The sequence below is a fragment of the Aythya marila genome (genome assembly GCF_965140915.1).
Source record: "Aythya marila genome assembly, chromosome: 7".
Classification (NCBI taxonomy): Eukaryota; Metazoa; Chordata; class Aves; order Anseriformes; family Anatidae; genus Aythya; species Aythya marila.
This window is the reverse complement of record NC_139048.1, coordinates 20,358,663-20,382,202: the sequence shown is the minus strand read 5'-3', so window position 1 is coordinate 20,382,202 and position 23,540 is coordinate 20,358,663. Positions and strand designations below refer to the sequence as shown.

Here is a 23,540-nt window from a genome sequence, read left to right as displayed (position 1 = left end):
CGCTTGCTTAGACTATTTCTGCGGGCATATCTGCTGCGAGCTTTATCCCTAACCTTACTGCTGTACGTTTGTATAGCCTCACAGTCCTCTTAGACTCACAGCATTACTTATAGTTCCCTCCTAACCAGCCCAGGGGCTGCCCCCTGCCGGCGGCCGGGCGTGTGAGGCCAGCCCCTTCCTCCCCTCCCCACCTCCCTCCCTCCCTCCCTCCCCTCACACACACACACAAGATGGCGGCGGCGCCTGCCCCGCGGGCGGAGCCCTCCCCTCCCTCCCTGTGTCCCCGCTTTCCGGCGCTGCGCGCGCAGGCGGCACGTGTTGGCGCAGCATGGCGGCGCGGCGCGCGGTGCCCAGCGACCTGTTCCCGCTGGTGCTCGGCTTCCTGCGCGAGCACCGCTTCGAGGCGGCCGCGCGCGCCTTCGCCCGGGAGGCGGCGGCGGTGAGTGGTGGGGTGGGGGCGTAAAGAAAGGGGGAGCTGGCGGCTCCGTGAGGGGGGCTGAGCGCTGTCTGTGTGTGTGTCCCCCCGCAGAAGGAGCAGGACCCCAACCACGCCTCGCTGCTGGACATCTTCAGCTACTGGCTGCAGTGAGTGGGGGGCGCGGAGGGAACGGGGGGTGCCGGGGGGGTGCCGGGGGGGCGGTGGGAGCGCTGCCTTTCGCCTTCCCGCAGGTCCCCCGCCGCCAAGAAAAGGAAACTCGTCCCCAACGGAGCCCGCGCCAAGGGGAAGGCGGCCTCCAGCAGCGAGGAGAGCTCCAGCGAGGAGGAGGAGGACGAGGCGCCCCCGGCCAAGAAGCCAGGTGAGGGGTGGGGAGGGCTCTGGCTGAAGCCTCTGCTTGGCCTGCACGCACACCTCAGCTCTACTTTTCACCTGAAGTTGTTCAGGGCCCTTACCAAGGGCTGGGTTTGTGTCCTGGTCTTGTTTCTGGTAAACTTCTTGCCTGTGGTTCCCATTTATGGTGTGCGTTCATCCTAGGTAAGTGAGTTCTTCATCCACGTGTAGCTTAATCAGAGCCTTAACACAGCATTACACTGCTCTTTCATTTGTCTATGCTTTCCATATATATATATATATATTTATAGAAGGTGTATAGGGCCAATTAACGTTCTCTCAGTTTGTGAGGACTCTTTTTACGTGGGATCTTCTTTTTCTGATAGATGTTCGCATTTAAGTACATAAGAATGAATGAATCTGTAACTGTTTCTATCTTCTTGCCTACACCTGTTTTGGAAGCTCTTGCTGTATGTTACTTGACAAATGCAAACTGAAGATCAGTGTTACGGGGTTCAGACATCGTTTACTGAACTTGATATATTCTTTTGACCTGATGTGCAGGATATGTGTGTGTGAAAGTTGTGAATTAGTTTACTAGTTAGCATGCTGTCCTTTATTTGCAGCTAATGCAACAGCTGTCACCAAGGCAAAAGCAGTTCCTTCAGCCAAGAAGGCAGAAAGCAGCAGCGAGGACTCCAGTGATGATTCAGACTCAGAGGAGGAGGAGAAGCCAGCAAAGGTCAGCCTCTAGCTGCTTTAATGCATACTTGATAATGATCAATAATAGCAAATTTGACCAGCAAAATTTTCTCTGAAATGGAGCTCGCTTTTCCTGTACTGTGAAGGGCATAGACTACTGCAGGTGCAACATAATAAGATGCTTTTATTTTTCTAAAGGAGGGTTTTTAAAACCATGAGAACAAGTTAGACTTCTTTGTATGCATCTATAAAATAAGAATCTTCCTTTTTTACTTGCTGCAGTTACAGTTTTGAGAAGTAGAGGCAGGAAAAATGGTGTCATACTTCAGGAGACAAAACAGGGTTATTTATTTTCAAGCTAATAAGGACCCCAGAGGGAAAGAACACAGCACCAACCTCAGATCTCCCTCATTTTGAGGAGTCAGAACTGGAGACTGAAGAGCAAAGGAAGCCTCCCATGGACTTCTGGGAGGCTTCCCAGAGCAAAGCCATTATCCAGAGATTTTTTTCAAACAGTAACCATTAGGCACTGAGACTTCCAGCTGTTTGAACTTCCTATATATGTCCTGTTTATTAGCCTCTTATTCTTTGCTCTGCTACAAAACTTAATCAGTTTTCTTCCTTTTGTTTAGAAAGGTGCAAAACCTGCAGCAAAACCTGCAGCAAAACCAGCTGTAACCAAAACCCAGCCTCAGAAGAAAGCAGAGAGCTCCAGCTCTGACTCGAGCAGCTCAGAAGAAGCAGCAGCAGCACCAAAAAAAGAGCCACCAAAACCAGCAACACCTAAAGCAGGTACCTCCTTAGTTATGTATGATGAGTCTGAGTGGACAAAAAAGCACAGGGAGGAGTGATGGAGGTTATACCTACATGCTAAGACATGTTAACATAGTCTGAAAGTCTGTTGTCCCAGCTGTTTGCACTCCAGCACAGTCTGCTTACAACATGGGTCAGGTGTAGAACTGATTGCAAATAAAACTTCAGGTCACAAATGCTGTATTGTTGCCATAAGTAGCTGCAATCAGCAACCCTAACTGCTAATGCTGTGCTTTTATCTCAGTGTCTTCAGCTCTGCTCTTTATGTGAAGAAAGTTTAAAGTGGTATTTAGTCTGTATTCCTGGAACTTCTAGTCAGCTAAAATGGATGTTTTTCTGTAAACTGTTTCTAAACTAAAAGGGTAAAGCAAAAGCTTCACAGTACTGCCTTAATTGTTTCTTATTGACTTTTCTTGGTTTTTAATCTACTATACCTTATACTACACTGAATATAATTACTCCTCATCTCCCAGAACATATTTTCTAGTATCCCTTTGTATTTTTCTCAAAAGGAAGTAAAGCTGCTCAGGCAACCACCAAGGTGGTCAATGGAAAAGCACCAAGCAGCAGCAGTAGCAGCAGTAGTGAAGATTCTGATGAGGAAAAAGCTGCACCGAAGAAGGTAAATTAGACTGTCAAAGACTTAATGAAGACTGTAGAGATGTAGTAACACTGGGTATATCTTTGGCTTTCTGGAACTGAAACGACTAGGTTAGAGACTGCATAGATATTGAGTGCAGCTTTTATGGCTCTTATACAGCTTTTTTTCCTTTCTATAGTGGGATTGTGTTCTCTCTATGCCCTGGCTTTCTTCTGCTACTTTCTACAGAAGACATCTCCTTGTATCTTGAATATATTGTAGTCTCTATTATATATTCACTTTTGCATGAATCCTTTGTGCTTAGCTACCTGTAACATTGTTGGTTTTTTTTCTAGAGAATGTTTAAAAGTATTTCCTGCAACTCTATGCCCAAGATTTTCTGTATTATGATTTTAAGTGTATCTTTTCTCCTTGTGATAAGGTTGTTCCCAAGAAACCTCTGCCCAAACCTGTAGCCACGCAGGCATGTCCAGGAAAAAACAAACCTGCCCCTGCCAAGGAAAGTTCCAGTAGTGAAGACTCCTCTGACAGCTCAGATGATGAAAAGCCACCTGCAAAAAAAAAGCCAAAGTCTGGTAAGCACTTAACACTGTTACTGCTATGTGGGAGGATACTTCCCGCAGGACAGCAGGACTTCCAGCTGCCAGCCACAGGCAAATCTTGCTGTCCCCAAGCATCTAAGCAGTGGTAGTATCATGAAGCAGAAAGAACAGATTTTTTTTGTGTGTGTATGCTAAGTTTAAAATTCAGACCCATCCTCAGTAAAGGATGGGGAATGGGAGAGATTCCGATGCTGCTTGCTTTACTGCATATTTTCTGTTCAGATGGTCTTGGACCATCTTGCAGGTTTCCTATCTGCAAGGATTTTGGAGGTAATTTGTCTGTGGTTTGGTTATTCTGTAACTGCAGCACTTGAAGCTATTTTTATTTTTCCCTGAAGTATCCAGGGCTGTTAGGTTGTAGTTCAGCGGATGGCCTAAATGGGCCTATGTCCAATGTAGTGTAGCACTTCTCGGATTTCAGTAGAGAGCTGATCGGAGTGGAGGATCAAGCATAGAAACTCAAGTCTGGTGCTCTAACCAGAGGACTTGAGAAAGTAGTAAATGCAAACTAGCAGCAATTGAAATCTGTATTTTTTCTGAAAGGTTGGAAATGCAAGCTCTCCTTCTTCCAGAAGAGGAGAAGACTTCCTTAGAGATAGTAGGGTCAGCTGAAACCATAAGAGGGGAATTAAACTCACAGCAGAAGCGGTGTGGAGCAGGTGTAACCTTTCAAATTATAAGCAGAATTATATAAAATTATATACAGAAGAGGAGTAGATGGAACCAAGTAGTGGAAGTGTTTTATTCTAACTATAACAACTGAATGTGCTGCTTGCATTACCATACAGGCATCTTATGCTGTCTCTGTCTAGGTCAGTACAGTGCTGTACCACCTCCTCAAGCTGCGCAGACAAAGAAAGGCCTTACCAAGGCTCCAGTGAAGAAGGCTGACAGCAGTGACTCCTCAGACAGTAGCGATGAGGCAGAGCAGGTGCCTCCAAAGGGAGGAACAGGTATGTTGTGAGGAGCAGAGACTGCAAAGGAAGTATTGTGTGATGCAGTCAGTGCCCTGTCAGTCTCTTGGCTTCCTTGAAAAAGCCATATGATGGATCTGTGTTATTTGTTTCTCTGGAAGACTGGGTAATTTGAAGCTGTCCCACACATACCACTGTATGAGCTCTGGGTATGAGCTGTGCAAATTGGGTTATTCAGTTTGAGAAGTTACTGGGCTCTGGTTTATGCAGAATGAGCCAGATTCATTAGTGTAGCTGGCCACATCCTTGCTTGGCTTCTGATATGCTGTCTGAATGACTGGTGTACTGAATAGGGAGCTTTCTGGAAAGGTTTGGACTTCGGGACAAAGGTTTGGTGTGGATGTGGCCTATTAATGTTAGACTTGCTCTTGCAGGCAAAGCAGCAGTAGCCAAAACAACCCCTGTCCCACAAAACAAAGCTGTGACTACCAAGAAGGCGGAATCCAGTTCAGACAGTGATTCAGGTAACTTCAACAAACAGTTTTGCTTTCTGCTAATGTTTGCATTGGCCAAGTTGGTGTGCAGTGGTGTATCTGCAAAGGTCTTCAGCATATGAGCTTGAAAGCTTTGCAGTCTCCATAGCTAACAAGGTCTGAAATTGAAAAGCAGCCTGCATCACAGAGCAGAGCTTGACTGTGAGGCACCAGCTGAGACCATGTTGTTAGGTTGATGTTGTGCAGCAGCTAAACACCACACAGCCGTTTGCTCACCCTCCCCCCTCCCTCTCTGGGATGGGGGAGAGAACTGGGAAAGTGAAGCCTGTGAGTTGAGATAAAGACAGTTTATTAAGACAGCAAAATAATAATGACAATAATAACGATGATGGTAATAGTACTACTACTAATGTGTACGAAACAAGTGATGCACAATGCAGTTGCTCACCACCTGCTGACCGATGCCTAGCCTAACCCTGAGCAGTCTGGCCCTCCTCCCCCCCCAGCTAGCCACCCCTATATATTGTTTAGCATGATGTCAGATGGGATGGAATACCCCTTTGGCCAGTTTGGGTCAGCTGTCCTGGGTCTGTCCCCTCTCAGCTCTTGCTGCACCCCCAGCCTGCCTGTTGGCAGGACAGAGTGAGAAGCTGGAATGTCCTTGGCTTGGTGTAAGCACTGCTCTGCAACAAAACATCAGCATGTTATCAGCACTCTTCTCATCCTAAGCCAAAACATAGCACCCTACCAGCTACTAGGAGGAAAATGAAGTCTGTCCTAACTGAAACGAGGACAGTTGAGAGGGTGGGAGCATCATGCTTAAAAAGTTTACCCAGGAAGGTTTGTGGTTACTCTTTTTGAGGATCCATATCTTAAGCTTTTCACTTTGTTGTACCATTATGGGCTTTGGGAGAAGTTCTGGAAACAAAAAAATACTACCACAGTACCAACTTCAAAACAGACTCAAAAGATGCCTTCTAATATTGCCTTAGAAATACAGGACAGCATGCTTTGTATCTTCTGTTGATCAGGTTTAGGGTTTGCAATGCTGTATTTCATTGGCTCCCTATGCAATACGCTTTTCCCCTAGTGTTTAGGGGTCTCCTGGTTCTTGTATCTCAAAATCCATAATGCCACAGCAGGGGCTGTGGGTGATAGCAGCCTGTCTATCTGCTGGCAGTAGACTGTAGGGCCTTTCACAAGTAGCAGGAATTCTGTGTGTGTTCTGGTTTTGTTGCCTAGTTTTTTCAGAAGTTAACAGTGATCTGTTTACTGTTGTGAAGAAGATGTTCAGAAATGTTGGAATAGATCAGGCGTAGTATTGCAGATTGCTGTGAATGAAGTATTTGCAGAAATTTCCAGTCCCTTGGAATACTAAGCACATCTGACATAAGAAATAGAAAACTAAAAAGAGATACTGATCTGTTGCCTCCTCACTGTATTCTCTCTTTTGACAATTCTCTCTTCTAATTTCTTGCCTGTTCTCTGATCTTTAGTACTTTTCTCAGTTTCTTCTCCGTGAGCTGGTTTTTGATGGTATCTGTACTTCTACAGTTCCTTATCCCATACCTATTCTTCTATGTTATTCTCCAAATATCTGCTGCTTTCTGCGTGCATTAATGAAGAACTTAAACTTCTCCTTATTTCCACTTCTCCCAAAAAAGAAAGGCAAACGCCGTCTTCTGCCCACTCATCAAATACTGCTTATTGCCAGTTGCCTAGTGTCTCAGTGTTAGGCTACAACCAGTTTTGCTTTTTATTTTCCCACGAGTTATGCACATGTCACTGCTCAAATAACTTGCACCATAAGATTATTAACTGGAGGCATGTCCTTTTGTTTAGATTCTAGCTCTGAAGATGAGAAGAAGGTAGTGAGTAAGCCCCCAGCTAAACAACCTCTGGTAAAGAACGCTTCCAAACCAGCAAAAGCAGCTGTCAAGCCTGGACAAGCAAAGAAGGACTCCAGCTCCTCCTCAGAGAGCTCAGGTATTGGGATAGAAGGAAAATTACTGCCTGCATGTTGTGCTTTCCTAAATCTGTGTTTCTAGTCTGGATATGAGGCTGCAGTTGGACAGGGAATACCCACTGCAGTGTTGTTTTGAGCAGCTAGAGAAGTGCGCTGTGTCAGCATTGAATTTGTTGCCTTCGTGTTGAATAGGGCTGAGTCTTGAATTTTGATTCCTGTTGTAGATTCTGATAGCTCTCACAAGAAGACCCCAGTGAAGCCCACAGCTAAAGCAGCAACCCCTGCGGCAAAGAAGCCACAACCTGTTGCAAAGAAAGCACAAAGTAGCTCTGATTCAGATAGCAGCTCCAGCAGCTCTGAGGATGAGAAAAAGAAGAAAGCCCCTCCAGCTAAATCAGCTGTCAAAGCGACTAAGCCAGTGTCCAAACCTACCCCAGCGCCCAAAAAAGCAAGCAGTTCTGACTCTGAGAGCTCAAGCAGTGAGGAGGAAAAGAAGCCAGCAGCGAAACCAGCCAGCAAATCTCCAGGGGCAGCAAAAGCAACTGTGGGGAAGAAGACGGCTGCTTCTAGCAGTAGTAGCAGCTCATCTGATAGTTCCAGTGAAGAGGATGAGAAACCCAAAAAGGCAGGGAAGGGGGCACAGAACAGTTCTCAGACCACTCCTTCCACAGAAAAAGCAAAAGTATCTACACCAACAGCAAACAATGCGAAGTCTAAGCCAGCAGATGACAGCAGTAGCAGCAGTGAAAGCAGCTCTGAAGAGGAGAAGGGAAAAGCAAATGGAGGTATTACAGTCTGGGAACTGGGTCTGTTGGTCAATGTGTTACTGAGCTAAACATCAGTGGGAGCCATTCTTAAACAGTGTTTAGTCTGCTTTGTGTATCCTATTAGAACTACCAATGCAGTACAGAGGCAGAAGGACCAGTTCTTATTTTGTTCCTTTTTGTCTGTATTATATATCTGCTGGCAATGAAACGTGTGATAACATGGAGCACTCTTCTCCACGGTTGTTGGTGGTTGCCATCTGTGCTTGGAGAAGATTGTCAGTGAGAGCAAGGCAAACTACTGGAGGGCCTTTATCTATGCTGTGAATGGGACACCACAGGTGTCCCAGTGCACAATCTTCCTCCATTCAGGAGGGAAACCACTTTGAATGCAGTAGTGGAGTGCTTGAGTATATACATGATGACTCCAACAACTGGCAAATTTTAGCTGACAGAACTTTGAGTTCACTAAGTCATTAATATAAAGGTAATTATTCATTAGGATAAGATGGAAAAATCCTTGCTGCCCCAGGATAGCTATTGGTGTTTGTTTTCTTGGTGGGATAATGCAGGGACTGACTCTCATGTGTCAGCACTGCATTTTGGGGGGAGAGATGCTATTACCTTTCCCAACACTGGAGTTACTCCCTCTTCAATTTTACTGCTCTACATCTAACAGGCATGATCAGGAAGAAACGGAAGAGGGAAGATGTTGAGGAGTCAGAGACACCAGACAGTAAAAAGGCAAAGATCAAAACCAAAACACCACACACCGTTCCTAAGGTGAAACGGGTGAGTGTGGGCAGACTGCTGACTAGTAGGAGAGGTGTCGTTGCCTACTGAACCAATAGTGTGTTGGGTTTCTTTTGTGGGATTTTTTCTTTTGGGTGGAGCCCACAGAAATTATTTATATTTTTTGTCCCTTTCTCAAGCACTTGAATCTTGTCTGGAGAAGCCTAGGTAATGCACATATGTGCGTAGTGTTATTCTGGCAAAGGTTGATTGGATGTGCTTGTCCCTGTGCTGCTTGATCTGAAGAACAGAAGGGATTACAAATCTGAGAAATGGCTAAGGATTGAGGTGACCTGTACAGAGCTCCATATTTGCAGGGCAAGGAGGGAAGGAGCCTGTCACCAAGGGAATAGCATGTGCACGTATGCACTTACTGTATCTCATTTTCTTTAACAGGCAGCTTCTCCTTTTCGACGTGTAAGAGAAGAAGAAATTGAAGTGGATGCCCGCGTTGCTGATAACTCATTTGATGCAAAGGTATGGCTAGGTAGTGCTCAGAGTGCTAACACTTGACCTCTGCAAATACAGGTCACCAGAGCAACCTTGGTGTGCTTTTGGGCAGTCTTCTGGTGGGAACTTTTTCCACCAGGAGGTGCTGTTAGGAAGTGCATTGAGCACTGCCACGAGGTGCATAGGAGTGGTGTCAGCTCTAGTGATCCTGCACTGGCACTTGCTGGGCAGGATGACGTGCAAAGCATTGCCTTTACTCTCATGAGTATTGACATGAATTTTTTTTCTTCTTCTTCCCCTTCATCTCTCACAGAAAGGAGCAGCTGGTGACTGGGGAGAAAAGGCTAACAATATCCTGAAATTCACTAAGGGCAAATCTTTTCGTCATGAGAAGACTAAGAAAAAACGAGGCAGCTACTGTGGAGGCACTATATCAACTCAAGTCAATTCAGTCAAGTTTGAAAGTGACTGAAAATGTTTGGGTATTTGTAAACTGTCGGCTCACCAGAATCACTTGGATGGGCATGTGGATGTTATGGACATCAGTGAGCCATCCTGGAATGCCACCTTCCACAGCCCCTTGCGGAGCAGGAAGTTCCAGTATGGGGATATGGGAGAGTGGTCGGACGTTACCCCCCTTTATTTCTAATTCTGGTTTAGGCCCCTAATGTGGAACCATTGAGCTGGTGTTATTGGATGCCACTAGGGTGACCTCCAAGTTTTAATTTTTTTATGGTCTTATTTTAGAAGGCTGACAGTGATTTATTTTTTTTCCTTTCAATTTCTTGTCCATCTAGTAAAGAAAATTTATTTCCCTGTAACTTAACCTGTTTCTGTTTCAGGTAGTTTTAATCAGATGTAAAATTGCAAGCATTGGAAAACTTCTTACAGTAAGAATAACTCATTTGAACACTGTGGCTGTAATCCCCATTCCCATCTGACATTTCAAATTTATAGTTGCAGTGTGGCAGGATTTCGCTTTTGTTTCCTTCTCCTACAGTTTCACATTGCCGCAAATTCTTACCTTCCTCTTCCCTCCATTCCTGTTGAGGCTACTAACTAGAGTAGTTAAAGGAGCAGAGTATAGACACACCTGGGTAGCTGAGGAATCACATGGCTTGGAGTTACAAGTTGGGTGCTATTGTCAAAAAGGACAAGGTCTTCAGTACTGCTTATGCTGGGAATGTAGCCGGGGATTGAAGATAGCAAAAGATAGGTTATCATATTTGAAGAAGTCTTTAGTGGGAGTGCTTAAGGAGACAGAAGAAACAAGGTCCTTTTTTTTTAAACCTAGCTCTGCTTATTGCTGTGAGGTTTCTTTTCTCTTGGAAGCTTAGACTGCGGTGCGGCACTACTCCATGTTCTCTGAGCATATAATATGCCAGCTTATGGTTACTCAGCAATGTGCCATACAGCTTGTTAGTTGATGAGATGAATGTAACATTGATGCCTTAAATTTCTTTACTGAGTTGGATCACTTGTTCTCTGAACTGTTTTTACCTGTAAAGTCCCTTTGAGGAATTAAAATGTCAGTTTCCTACAGCACTGTGGCAAATAAAGTTTATTGTTGCAAGTCTTGAAGTGTTAGCTTCAAGCACTAATTCTGTATGGCAAATGAGATCTCAAGTTAAGTAACTTGCAGCTTAAACTGAGATTTCATGAGCAACTGTGATAATTTAAAGGCTTGCTGCTGTTGAGAGGTCTTGCTTTCCCTCCAGTTGTGTGACTGCCCTCCTTGCTATTTCTAGTAAACTCACAGTTTAATATATATCCCCCAACTATGTTATTTTTGTAAGGTGAGTTAAGTTAATTTTAACTTACAGAGTATCACACTGAGCACATAGCCAGGATAAATTGAACAGTGGTAAAGCATATTTGGGAAAAAGGGTAGTGGGATGTGAGATCTCACCTCATCTTGTGAGATTGCCAGCTACTAAGAGGTTATGTTGGGCCTTATTTCCATGTTTCCATTCACTCCCAGAAGGGTGCCGATAATGAGAGCCCTGTAGTTAGAGGAAGATGCATTTGTGTACAAAGCAATGCCTCATAATTGAGGGTTGGCTGAGGGTGATGAGACAATCCCATACGCAAACACTGCAACTTGTTTCGATGAACATTTTTCAGGACTTCCCCTCAAGCTTGCACAATCAGCCTGGTTGTTGGATTCTAGGCAACAATGCAGAGGGAGCCAGGAGACCCTGGTTATTACAAAGAGCTCAAAGTTGGAGGCCAAAGGAAGGTGGGAAGAGTACTTCTCTGTGCTGGGGTTTTGAACTAAATACAGCTTGTAATTTGTCGTTTGTCCTCTTTTCTTTATCTTTGTAACTGTCAAAGGAAACTTTTAAACAAAACTAATGTTTTGGGGGTATTTTATGTGTGAGCACAGAAGTGTCTCAGAAAATAAAGATTGCTGCCTTTGTAATCTTTGTGGATCTGACAGTTAAAGGTGTGGAATAGTGGGTGGGAAAAGGGGAGGGAAGGATGAATGTTGAGCTGTGTAGCTATGCTCTATCTCAAAGTTGAATTGGGAAGTCTGACTACATCTGTCTACAGCTAATTCTTGTCTCCTAATTTATGCACTGACATGGCTGTAACAAAAATGAAAGGTGGCCTGTGCAAGTGGCTGCAAGAAATTTGGAGAAAACAGGAGTTGGATATTTACTTATACCAAGCCAAGTTCAGGCTTCTTGAGTCACTTCACACCAGAATAACAGGTCAGCTCTTCTGCAATGCTGCTGCTAAAGTAGCTTTGTGGTATCTGCCATACAACATGGGTAGCAACAACTTGTGGGAGTAAGAACTCAGAGGCACAACTCAACTCTGTATCTACCTGGTTAGAGATGCGGTGTTTCCTTTGATCCCTTCCTGCTCTGTGCAGGGTAGGGAAACTCCCTAATAAGTAGGGCCCGGTGGAGGTATTGAGCACTATGATGCTTGTTTTTCCCTTGCCCTATACCTCTAGGGAAAAGCTGGGATGCTCTGTGACATGCCTGACACCCCCAAGGCAGGACCGTGCCCTTCACAGCTTGTGCCGAGCCGCAGTTAACGCTGCACTGGCCGGCGGGGCCAGCCCCTCCTGCTGCCCTCGGTCCCCTCCTGCTGCCCTCGGTCCCCTCCTGCTGCCCTCGGTCCCCTCCTGCTGCCCTCGGTCCCCTCCTGCTGCCCTCGGTCCCCTCCTGCTGCCCTCGGTCCCCTCCTGCTGCCGGTGCCGTCGCCCCTCGCCCACCCGCAGGCCCGAGGCAGCCTCCGGCGGGCGGGCCCGGCCCTGCTCCGCCCCGCTCAGCCTCTGGGGCCGGGTTTGGGGCTGGGTTTGGGGCCGCCCCGCCCGGCGCCGGCCGGCATGAAAGGGGCCGGGCTCTGCGGCGGCGCTGGGGCCGGCTCTGGGTGCAGGTGGGTGCCGGGACGGGGCCGCGAGGGGCGCGGGGCTGGGGTCTGCTGGGCTGGGCAGGGTCAGCCCCGGGTGCCCCAGCCGAGGTTTTTGGGTGCTGCTGCGCTGACTCGCTTCGTGCTCCCCAGGTGAGCCTCCCCTTCCCTCCCTTCCCCTCCTTTCCCCCATCCCTCGGCATCCCCCCCCCGGCTGTGCTCGGCCGGGTTTCGCCCCTGCCGCCCGCTCGGAGCCCGGCAGGCTCCTGTGTGTGCGGGGGCGTCGCTGCTGGTGCGGGAGATGAGCCTTATCTCTGCTCCTCGGCTCCTCAACGCTGTTTTAAATGCGATCGGACTCGTCTGGCAGGGCTTTATCAGTCCCTAGCGCTTCCTACACAGGTTTCACAACCTTCCGCGGCGCTTAGTGCCGTCTGGCTTTTAACGCGGTGCTTCCCTGCAGAAGAAGCCGAGATGGCAGGGCAGGAGGTGGAAGGCTGTCTCCCCAGCCCCTCTAAAGTTTGCTTCTCTAAAGTTTGCTGGGTGCTCTCGTAGCTCTCTGGTTTTCTCTGCAGTCTCGAGAACTTGTTAAACCTGACTGCCGTACGGCCATAACCTGCTCTTAAGACCAAAATGCACTGAGCTGTGGTGTGTGCTCACTTCAAGGTCTGTGGCCCTCATGAATATTTGGAAATGGCCCCTGGCCTGTCTGTCTCTGGCACCTGGGGATTACAAGTAATGCTCCTGGATGCTTCCGTGCTGCAGACCTGAGAGAGCTCGCGAAGAGCACTGCCACACGTCAGCTGCTTCTGTGTCTTGCAGCCGTGTCGCAAGCAGGAGGAAAGCTGTCCGGAAGAGCCTGGTGGTGTTACAAACCATCTCTGACCCCTCCAGAAGACAACTGGGAAGCCTGGGGGTGTGGGGTGGGGGAAATCTGTCCTACCACCCGGCCAGACTCAGTGCGTGATGAGAGGTCAGGCGTGGAAGCAGGTGCATGGTGTTAGACACCGCCCACCAGCTCGAGCTCTTGAAGGTATTTCTAGTTTCAAATGCCTGATGAGCTGACATACCGATTTTAATTTATTTTCTGTTGTTACGGATCAGCTATTTTCTGTAGTACCGCGGCTCCCTGGCTGTGACCAATGGACTGCCAACCTGCTGCTGGCCTGCATGTTCCCACCTCGCCTGTAGAGCTTCCTCTACACAGCTCTGATCATCCAGAAAGGATGCTGAAGGTTGCTCAAGGTCCTATAAATTTCAAACTGATTCAGGACTACCTAACTCCCTCTCCAAAATGGACGAGGCTGAGCAGAGTGCTTCTGATGCTGTTGTCTGGAAGCAGTAGGACTGAGGGTGGTGCAGGGGATGTTTTTTCTGACATTAACCTGATGGCTCATGTGGTTGCCTCTTCTGGTCTTTTTGGGACCTGGTCTTTGTCCTTTCTTTGTTTTTTGTGTGAGCTGCCATTAAGATATCAAATGAAAAATTCTAGGAAGGTACACTGTTTTGAGCAGACAACACATGCACTGCTCACTCTATATATGAACAATATTTAAGAAAAATCAGGGCTATAAGCTGTGTGGGAAGGCTTATATTTGAAGGGATTTTTTCCCTTGCTTACTGTTTTTAATACTAAAACTCTAGTATTCCAGTGTTATTTACCCAGCTGACCATGGTGAAGTAGAAGGTTGTGACAACCCCAAAACAGAGCACAGAAGCCCACCAAGCACTGGGTTGTGTTAGATGGTTAGACTTCCCTGCTTCAACCTATGTTTTTATTGAGTTTATTTTACTATATCTTCACTGTATCTTCTAGGCTTATACTAGAGATCCCCCCCACCCCAGCAGCTCCTGCTGGTGGTGCGACATCGTCCTGCAGTGGCAGCGTTGCTCTCCAAGCTGCATACCTGCCTGCCTGCACGGAGTTTTCATTTCCATAAATTAGCCACAACTGGGTTGGCTGTCATTAACTTGATGGTAGTAGATGGTGCTGTTTTCTCTGGATCACACCCAGCAGAGGAGGCAAACTTTGGTTTCTTGTGCCAGGAAGAGTTTTGAGCATCCTGGTGAAGATGTCTTTTCCTCTTGGCTTCAAATGAATTGTGCTGCTTTGTTAACTCTTGAGAAGCTTACAGGGAAAACATTTGTTCTTACTGTGGGCAAGAGCTAGATGGAGACTACAAGGCAGCTAAGGAAATAATTTGGCCCCATGAATATGGGTTTCCAAGTTAGTGGGCAGAAACTAGGCAATACAAAATGCTGGAGGAGGACAAGAGATGTAAAAGGCAGTTTCTTTGCCTTTTTGGGGTCTCTGTTCACTGCTCTTTCTTCATTGGAATCTGAAACCAGGACAGCATCTCTGCCTAGACTGCTTGTTGTCAGAGATTTTAGTACTTTACCCTAAAAAAAAAAAGACATCTGAGTTCAAGAAATCTGTCTTTAGAGCTGTGGATGTTTAGTTACTTCTCTTCAGTTAAACTGATAAAATCATCCATTAATATCAGACACCTTCCTTGTCAAACATGTTAAACAGGGCAAAGCCAAGGGGCAAATTTCTGCCCAGTTAGATGTTTCTCAGGGGGGTTCAGGTGGCTTTCTTCTCTCTTCTCACCAATGCTCCCTCTCCACTGCTGCACCTGGAAACCTAAAGCATCTGTGGCACAGCCACCTTAACAGTGTTCTTGAACCACCTGTGCACAGCCCAAAAGCAGGTGTAGGTGGCTGGGCTGCAGCCAGTACTGCCCTGGCTACGGTACCTGCTGGTACCTTTTTGGGCATGGGCAGTGCAGGGATGTGCTCTGGTGGTTTTAAGCTGGGGCAGGAAAAAAGGTCCCTTCCCACAGCCTGACATCCTCCCACCACTCGGGAAGACTTACAGCCTTCTTGTTGGCTGGGCAGGGAGAAGGGATTCCCAGCACCTCTAGGGATTGCTCTGGGCAGGTCTTCGCTTTTCTCGTGGAGCTTCTGTTCCCTTCTCTCCAGGTTCTCACCAGTGCCTCCATCCTCCTGGAGCTCTTGCTCTGTTGGTCCATACACAGCCTTACCATCTGCTTGCGTTTTTGGTGTTTCTCTTCACTCCTACAGGCACAGCTGGCCCTGGATGAGAGTCCAAGCACTGGCAGTAGTTGCCTTTGAAACAAGGTAGGGTCCCAGTTAGCAGCTGCTCTGTGTTTCTTTGACATGGCCCTGCCTATCTGGGACTGGAAAGCAGTGGGCAGAAATATCCAGCTGCCGAAGGGAGTCTGGAGGTTGTATTTAGTAGGATTGTATTTAGAACTTTCTCTCTTGCCTCTTAATTGATCAAGTTAATGGTGGAGAAGCTGTCAGAAAATCTTGGTCCGAATTCTGCATTACCACATTACCACAGCCCTTTTTGGGCTTAGTATGTGAGGCCATCCAAAATCCACTTATAATTGTTCCCATTATAACTTCTTCCCCGCACCCTTCCCAGCAAGTCTGAACTGGGTCCTCAGGACACAGCTCTGCTTCTGACTGTTCCCAAATAATTATCAGGCAATTCTTCTCCCAAAATAATGTGAGGTGTGGGTGAGGCGAGTTCGCTTCCAGTGATGTAGCAACAGCCCTTACACAACAGGAGTGCTGGGTGTTTCTCCCAGCTGGGATGGGGTGACAGCTGTAGGAGTGTGACTAAGGGGCGTCGCTGTGCCGCCGATGTTGCGCATTGGCTCTGGGGCTGCTTTCTGGGTTTGCTCTCTTCCACCCCATCAGTCCTGGCACCTCTTCCATCCCTTTCCACTGATCCTCCCTGCCCTCCCACGGCCGATGTGTCACCGGTGTGGTGACTGTGGTGGGGCAGCTCTCCATCCTGACCCTTCCTGCGCTCTCTGGGGCTGAGGTTTCTCTCTGGGAGCCTTGCTGTGGTACGGGCTTTCTCCTGCCCTGTCTGCGCTGAGCAAAGTGCCTCACAAGGGCTAAAAGCAGAGGGTGCCTCTCTGCATCCCCTCTGGGCTCTGTGGGCCTCCCGGGGAGCTTGCACAGACAGCAAGGGCTGGGAGGCAGTCAGTCAGCTGTTCTGGGGAGGCAGAAACAGTGATAAAATCCAGCTGTGCTGGTTCTGTAGTGGTACCTGGGGATGGAGCATGGGTGTCCCAGCTGGTGCTCTGACCCAGCAGGGCTGTGCTAGTTGCTCTCCCTCTCTGATTCTCTGCAAGTCAGTCTGCCAATTTTTGAGCCTTAGGCGCAGATTGGCACAGAGAAGTGGCTCTGAATTTACAGAAAATGCACCTGATGTGCTCTAGTATTTGAGTTTTGTGTGTGTGTGGTTTCTTTTTTTTTTTTTTTTTTTCCCCTCTCAGTGGTGAACTCCATACTGCTCTCTCCTCTCTCACCTTATGAGCATCTGGCTTGCTGCTACATTCCCAGTTCTTAGTTGCCCAAGTCCGTGACTGAGGCTTCTATCCTATATTAATGACATGTTTCTCTCCTTGCAGTGATGAAGATGAAGGTGCTACCATGCCCTGCTGCTCTTTTCCTTGTGGTGGCTGCGTTCGGTCTGAAGCCGTGTCACTGTGCCAAGGTGCTGATCATGCCCACCATAGTCTTCGACAGCCACTTGCGAGTCTTCATGCGGGTGGCAGAGGCGCTGGCTGACCGGGGCCACGACCCCGTGCTGCTCCTCCACGAGGGTCGGGACGTGGAAACCTACCTGCCCGCCTTCCGCATCCAGAGGTACTGGGGCATCTTCAGCACGGAGAGTGCGGATGCCTGGGTGCAGGAGAAGATAAAGCGTGTCTTCCAAGGGAAGATGACCTCTCTGGAGATGTTCTCCTTTTTGGAAAAGTACCTGGAAAACTGTGACCTGGTGCTGGGAAACAATACCCTCCTGCAGAAACTCCAGCGTGAGCACTTTGACCTCCTGTTGGTGGACCCCAATGAGATGTGTGGCTTTATCCTGGCTCACATCCTGCACGTCAAATATGCTGTGATCTCCACTGGTTTCTGGTTCCCAGCGGAGATTGGCGCCACTTCCCCCATTGCCTATGTTCCTGAGTTCAACTCCCTGATGACTGACAGGATGGGCTTCTTTGGCAGGACTTGGAACCTCCTGGTCTACGTGATCACTCGTGTGGCCACAAAGCTGGTCATCCTGCCCAAGTTTGAACGTCTCATGGAGAAGCACAGGGTGGAGCCCAAGACATCCATGCTGGACCTTGTCCATGGAACTAGCCTCTTCTTCCTCTGCAACGACGTGGTGCTGGACTTTCCCCGGCCAACACTCCCCCATGTCATTTTCACAGGGGGGATCCTTGCTGAGCCTGCAAAGCCCCTTCCAGTGGTAAGTGCAGGAAAGCTTTGAGCCATGATCGCATATTAACCTGGGGAGGTACTTGGTGCAAATCTTCTTTTGAAGGGCCTTATAAATGCCATGTGAAGCTGCATTTTGGTGCCTGTGTGTAGCGAGGAGATGGGGAGCACTGAGGACTCGGGGGGTTGCAGGGAGAATATAGTTAATTTGTCCACCGTGAAGTAGGAGTCAGCTGCACTCTCTGTAAAATGGTGTGGGAAGTGCTGTGATGGTACTGTTGCCTCTGAGACTTAAACATGAGTGGGTTGGTTGTTTCTACATTTGAAGAGGAAATAGGAAGAACAATTAGTCTTTATTTCTTCATCACTGGTTTAAGTCAATCCAGAATTTCTTCCTTAGTTCAGTTTCTTGCAGGATATTTCTTCCCTCAAGCTTGTAGTCTTAAGAACCCCTAGGGGAGAGCTGTGTTTCTCCTCTCATTGAATTCAGCATGGAGTGCCAAAGTGTACAAAACTGAAGTATATTGTCCTCTCTTCCTTAAGTGGCAACCCTGAAGGAAACTCCCCAGGCATCCCACAGGCTTTCTCCGGTCTGTACCTCACTATCCTCAGTAAAGATGAAGAAGGACAAGCCCTTAAAGCCTTCAAAGGAAGACAATATTGGAATGGAGCAGTACCTGTATACTAATTCCTCCCATTGCTTTAGCACTTTTACAAATGCTGTGGGGAAATAGACTTGGATAATAACTCCGAGGCAGTTGGGCAGTCCTGGTGTCACAACCAAGGGGCTGAAATAGAGATAAGATTCAAGTTTCAAATGATATGGGATCTGTCTAGATCTCTGACGGCAGCTTTAGTCAAGACTCTGGATGCCATTTTTTTTTGCAGTTAAAAGGAAAAAGCAAGTTTAGGTGCTTTGGAGCAGAAGTTCTCCAGATGCGTATGGTTGCACATTACCCTTTCCCGTGTGGCACAGCGTGCAGGTAATGTAACGCATGTAGGGTGCTCCAAAGGCTGTGTCAGAGTGTCTGCCTCACAGGTCTTGCAAAACACCAGCTTGGTCCAACCTGGCTGCATACACGCCTGCCTTATAAAGAAGGGAGTTGCTTGCTGTGGCATTACTCATGTGCTTCATGGCTTCAAGAACAGAGCCGAAGGCGCCTAGGGGAAGAGCGATGGAGATAAGTCCAGAGCCCTGCAGTAGGCGGTGGCTGTTGTGCTAGCAGGCAGGTATGCCTGTGCCCAGGGTACAGGATGCTGACAGAAGAGAGAGCCTTGGTAGGTCTAGGTGTAGCATAAGGCATCTCCACAGAAGCTGGGTTATATAATTAAGGTATTTATTTCCTCATATTTGAAATGTTGTGGCTGAGAGTCCCTTTAATTAGGGCATGGTGGAATATAGATATGTATTTGAGAGATGGTGAGACTCTGGTGGTCAACCATGCCTCCCTTGGCAACTCTGAAGTTGTTTCTGAAAGCCTGATTATAATAGATAATGTAATCATCTGCTTTATGAGTCATTATAGCTTTATCAAGCAAAGCCAAACGAGAACTTTCTCTTCTTTTTCAGTTCTAGCAGTCATGTTGCTCAAAAGAAAATCAGAGATTCAAGAGCATGGAGAAACCAAAACCCCTTAGATGAAATCATCTTGATTTTTTTGTTGTGGTGTTGATTTTTGGGCTTCTTAAGCTCTTCTGCAAAGAAAGGCTTGAGTCCCTGAAGCATTTAACAGAGGACAAACATAAAGCACATTTCATTTTTACTCTCTGGGGATAACTCCTCTGTACCAGTACTCAACCTTGTAGACTACTACTAATAAAATACTCTAGATTAATCATCTTATTTTTCTCCTTTAAAAACAGAATTAATTTGTTGTTGTTGCTTTGGGATTTTTTGCCCGTAAGTCTTCTACAGTGTTCATATTCAAAGGCACTTTAAGAAACTTTCCTAGAATTCCACTGACTGTGAGCTGATACGTGGGAAGCTTGAAGCGGGACAGAAAGCATGACAAGAGAGGCTCAGCTTAGCCTGTCATAAAAGGGAATTCTTTGTTTTTACTCCTCAGCAGGTGTGCTGGCTGATTTCCTCTCCTCCAGCCTCCTCCCTTCCTGCCAGTCAAAAGGAGTGAGGACTCCTCCTAGATACACACCTGCATGTAGCATCTTGGGAAGCCTCTAGCCTACACCTAGAGACCCTGGTAGGCCTCCTGCCTTAGTGTGCTGATGGAAAACAGCCTTAATATTTTCACTCCAGCTCCCTGAGGAGTTCTGGCTGCACCTATGTGGGCCCTATGTTTTCAGAGCCCTCCTTACCAAGGAGTAACTGTGTCATCTTCAAAGCTGTATTACAAAATGCAAGTTCTAGACACCTCTGCATGGAGCGCCCAAACTCAGCTTTTGTGCTCAAGTAACTCCTGCCTGTCTGGCTGCAGAAATCACATCAGTTTTAGTATCTTCCTGCTCAGAAACGCTTAGCTTTGTGCTCCATATAGATTTGGCTTCATCCTCTTCATAGACAGCTTTCTGCTGGCAGAGGCTACAGGGGAAGGGCCTTTCTCCAGCAAGACTTCAAGGCATCTGTGTGTGTTTTGCCTGCAGGGTCTGCGTCTCTGGGTGGAAGCAGCAGATGCAGGTGTTGTTGTTGTCTCCTTTGGCATCGGGATCCGAGCTCTTCCAAACGACCTGGTGGAGAAGATGGCTGGTGCATTTGCCCGCCTCCCACAGAGGGTGGTGTGGAGGTGAGGAGGGGATGGGATTCCTCATAACTCCAGTTGGATGACAATCAGACAGTTTGCTTTCCATCTCTTGATCTGATTGAATTTATAATTGTTATAAATTGTTATAATTACATTGTGTGTGTTTTTCTTTTCCTTTTTTTTTTTTTTTTTTTTATCTTTATCTCTTCCCATAGATACTTCGGACAGAAGCCAAGAAACCTGGGTGAGAATACACTGATGATGGGGTGGCTGCCCCAGAACGACCTGCTAGGTAAGGCAGGGCTGAGTGTGTGTGAGCGTGTGTATGTGTTTGAGCGTGTGTGTGTACCACTAGCAACATCTCTGGAGTTTAGTCCAAACCACAGCAAGATCATACCAGAAAAACAGCACCTGTGTGGGTCTAAGTCTCTTGCTTGTTGTGAGTCTGATCTCTAAATGTCTGAAGCTGTATCTTGGCACTTACTTCCCTTGTTCTCCAGGTTCTGCCCTGTGTGCTTTGGGCTGCTGTGTTCCTGAAGGATAACGTGAATTTTCATCCTCTGTGCTCAGCATGTTTGGTTTTCCCTAAGCACGCATCCACTCTGTGTCTTGAAGAAGCCACCAGTATCCCTGTTTCAGCATGGAAGGCACTGACCTGCTGCTGTTTCTTTGCCTGCAGGCCATCCCAATGTGAAAGCTTTCGTCAGCCACTGCGGGATGAATGGCATCTTCGAGGCAATTTATCACGGTGTGCCGGTGGTGGGATTCCCTTTCTATGGGGACCAGTTTGACATCATGACCAGAGTGCAGGCGAAGGGCATGGGTATTCTCATGGACTGGAGCAGTGTGAGAGAAGAGGATCTTTACCAGGCTATCGTCACGGTTATCTCTGACCCCAGGTGAGCCATGCAGCTGCATTAAGCAGTTCCTTGGTATGGGCTGCACATAGGGATTGATGCCTTTGTGTCATCCCCCATATAGCCTGTGGACCAAGCAGAGTTGCAAATATTGCTCAGCTGGCCAGACATGTTAGTGTCTTGTAATCCTGAGATGTTTGCAGGAAGATATACTCCAACATTTGCTGCAAGAGAGCATGATCTAGCCCTGTTTGGCTTTGACTGTAATTTTCTTAGAAAGCTTTCTGAGATGCAGAGGCACAAACCTCTTTCATTTTAGTGCCAGCCTGTTATCAGGTAAAATGAGATTGTATCCTTCACTTGTGATTTCCTTGGTCTTGTCCAAAAAGCTTTCTGTAGAAACAGTTATCTGCAGCCAATGGGCTGCAGATAATGCTTCATCCATTGCTTCTCAAAACAAGGCTTTTCCCCTTTCCTAGATTTGTTGCAGCACAGTGACACAGGGCTCCCACTGTCTAATATAACGCATGCAACTGTTAGTGTTTGAAGTGCTGTCAAAGAGCTTGATTTTTTTTTTTTTATTTTAATTTTAATCAACTCATCTATTGATCTTAGAGTAAGTTGTTAAGGTGTTCCATTCAGTAGCAAAGTATTTGGCCAGTTACCAAACAACTGACCGCTGCTTGATTCTGGGTGAGACCTTCTGCTGCAAACTCCCTTCAAAAAGCTTTGATCCATCAGAAACCACTGAGCAGTCATCTTACCAAGGAACTTAGGAACTGAACTGCCAGCCTTGTTAACAAAACAGTAAAATACACTCTGGCTTGTGCTGCCATGGCTAATGATTGCCATCAGAGTGGCTTTTAGAGGCAGATGTAAAACGAATCTTGGAGTAAATGTGCCACACCCCTAAGGTATCACCTGGGACTTGAAGGCACCACTGAATCAGACCGCTTCTTAGCTATGAGGCCCCTGTCAGATTGACAATTTCTTGTCTTCCTTTGCAGTTACAGAAAAGCAGCTAAGCTCATCTCGGCCCTGCACCTGGACAAACCGATGCATGCTCTCAACAGGACAGTGTACTGGCTGGAGTACCTCCTTCGTCATGATGGGGCACCTTACCTTCGCCCCGCTGTCTATGACCTCTCCTTATATGAGTACTTCTGCTTGGACATCTTGGCTCTTCTCTTGCTCTGCCTGGCCAGCATTGGATTTGTGCTCTACAAGTCTGTGGTGTGGTACAGGAGGAAGAGGGCCAGCCCTGTCTATCAGAATGGCAACTGCATGAAAGGCCACTTCACAGAAGAGAAGAAGTTGCAGTAGTGGCTCAGCATGTTCCAGGGCACATCCCTTCACTGTGAAACGAACTGCTGCCGTGCCAAGAAATGTACGGCACGCAGGCACAGAGAGAGGCAAAAGATCAGCAGGTCTGGATGAGAAGAGCCGGGGGGAGGGAGGTGTATTGCAAAGGCCTGTGTGCACACCTCTGTGTACAGCACCTGTGGGCGGGGACGCGAATTCAGGCATGGGTGGAAGCACTTGGCCAGGACGCTGGGAATGGGGCATGGGTAGGTAGACTTCCAGGGAGGAGTGCGAGTTGTTCCCTTTTTATTGCACGTTGGTTTAGATGCTAGTGTTGCTCTTCTGGCTTTTTGGATCTCTGGGGAGGCTCTGGAGGTAGGAATAGCGTTTCATGTGTGGCAGACATTGTTTCTCCTCTGGCTTGTCACCAAGACCCCTGAGAGTCAGGATTCCTTTATGCGCAGGTGAGGACTGGAGGTAGAGCTGTGGACAGGGAAGGGCACTGAAAGTATTGCTTAAAAGAAAATGAAACCGGTCTGTTTAAAGTTCTGTGGGTAAATGTTGTTCTTCCTGCTTCCATCAACCCTCTGCAATCTTGTTTGTGTTTGAGCTAAATTATTATTATTTTTTTTAAATAAAGTTACATTCATTCCCCTGGGTGGTAGTGCTCCAGTGTCTGTTTAATGTGAACCTCTGGTCCTTGTAACAGGAGGTCATTCAAGCAGACTCACGTGGTTTTCCCTTCATATTACTGCTGCTACAGTCTCCACGTACCTCTAGACCCCTACAAACCTCTGTCAGCAATTCCTCTTGGCCTTCTCCCAGGGTTTCATGCGGTGCCTTCCCTCCTCTGCCTGTACATAACACACCCATGCCCATGGAGTCTCCAAACCTGTGATAAAAGAAGAATTTGGAACAGATGCCAAGTGCTAGGACCACAGGAAGAGCAGCCAGCAGCTTGGAGATCTGATCACAGGCAATGGGCCATGCAGCCTGCTTATAGAAGCAACAAGCTCTGCTCTTTCTGAAGAAAGCATTCCTCGTTTCAACATGTGCAGGCGTGCTCTTGTCCCCCTCAGGGTCATGGTGTGGAGCGATACCCACGTGTTTTTACTCACCCTGGGCTCTAAGACAAACCCACGCCTGGGTGCAGTTGCACAACCTACCCGCAGCACTGGCTGATGGTCTGACTG

At 47.4% G+C, this 23,540-nt stretch overlaps 2 protein-coding genes across 4 annotated transcripts; both read left to right on the top strand.

Moving 5' to 3' along the window:
• Nucleotides 1-288: 288 nt before the first annotated feature.
• On the top strand, nt 289-10,440 carry NOLC1 (nucleolar and coiled-body phosphoprotein 1). Its single transcript, XM_082765346.1, has 14 exons — nt 289-439; nt 530-585; nt 670-797; nt 1,396-1,511; nt 2,104-2,263; nt 2,797-2,906; nt 3,307-3,460; nt 4,300-4,440; nt 4,836-4,925; nt 6,738-6,881; nt 7,086-7,646; nt 8,305-8,417; nt 8,814-8,894; nt 9,181-10,440. Exons 1-14 carry the CDS (start codon nt 329-331, stop codon nt 9,337-9,339), a joined length of 2,124 nt encoding a protein of 707 aa, XP_082621472.1. The 5' UTR covers nt 289-328; the 3' UTR covers nt 9,340-10,440.
• Nucleotides 10,441-12,236: 1,796 nt separating this feature from the next.
• Nucleotides 12,237-23,060, top strand: LOC309879999 (2-hydroxyacylsphingosine 1-beta-galactosyltransferase-like). 3 transcript variants are annotated; one of them, XM_082764381.1, is made up of 6 exons: nt 12,237-12,257; nt 16,679-17,523; nt 20,091-20,230; nt 20,404-20,480; nt 20,868-21,087; nt 22,053-23,060. In XM_082764381.1, the coding sequence occupies exons 2-6, from the start codon at nt 16,681-16,683 to the stop codon at nt 22,366-22,368; spliced, it is 1,596 nt and encodes a 531-aa protein (XP_082620507.1). In that variant the 5' UTR covers nt 12,237-12,257; nt 16,679-16,680; the 3' UTR covers nt 22,369-23,060. The 3 variants fall into 3 exon arrangements, with proteins under 3 accessions (XP_082620507.1, XP_082620506.1, XP_082620508.1); XM_082764380.1 differs by lacking the exon at nt 12,237-12,257 and adding an exon at nt 12,278-12,383; XM_082764382.1 differs by lacking the exon at nt 12,237-12,257 and adding an exon at nt 15,263-15,368.
• Nucleotides 23,061-23,540: the final 480 nt, after the last annotated feature.

Bases quoted from the DNA above. Each gene is read 5' to 3' on its own strand.
- NOLC1 (XM_082765346.1), top strand. From the start codon at position 329: ATGGCGGCGCGGCGCGCGGTGCCCAGCGACCTGTTCCCGCTGGTGCTC. The intron at 6,882-7,085 runs GTATTGGGATAG...TTCCTGTTGTAG, and splicing joins CTCCTCCTCAGAGAGCTCAG to ATTCTGATAGCTCTCACAAG. The intron at 8,418-8,813 runs GTGAGTGTGGGC...TTTCTTTAACAG, and splicing joins CCGTTCCTAAGGTGAAACGG to GCAGCTTCTCCTTTTCGACG.
- LOC309879999 (XM_082764381.1), top strand. From the start codon at position 16,681: ATGAAGATGAAGGTGCTACCATGCCCTGCTGCTCTTTTCCTTGTGGTG. The intron at 20,231-20,403 runs GTGAGGAGGGGA...CTCTTCCCATAG, and splicing joins CCACAGAGGGTGGTGTGGAG to ATACTTCGGACAGAAGCCAA. The intron at 21,088-22,052 runs GTGAGCCATGCA...CTTCCTTTGCAG, and splicing joins ACGGTTATCTCTGACCCCAG to TTACAGAAAAGCAGCTAAGC.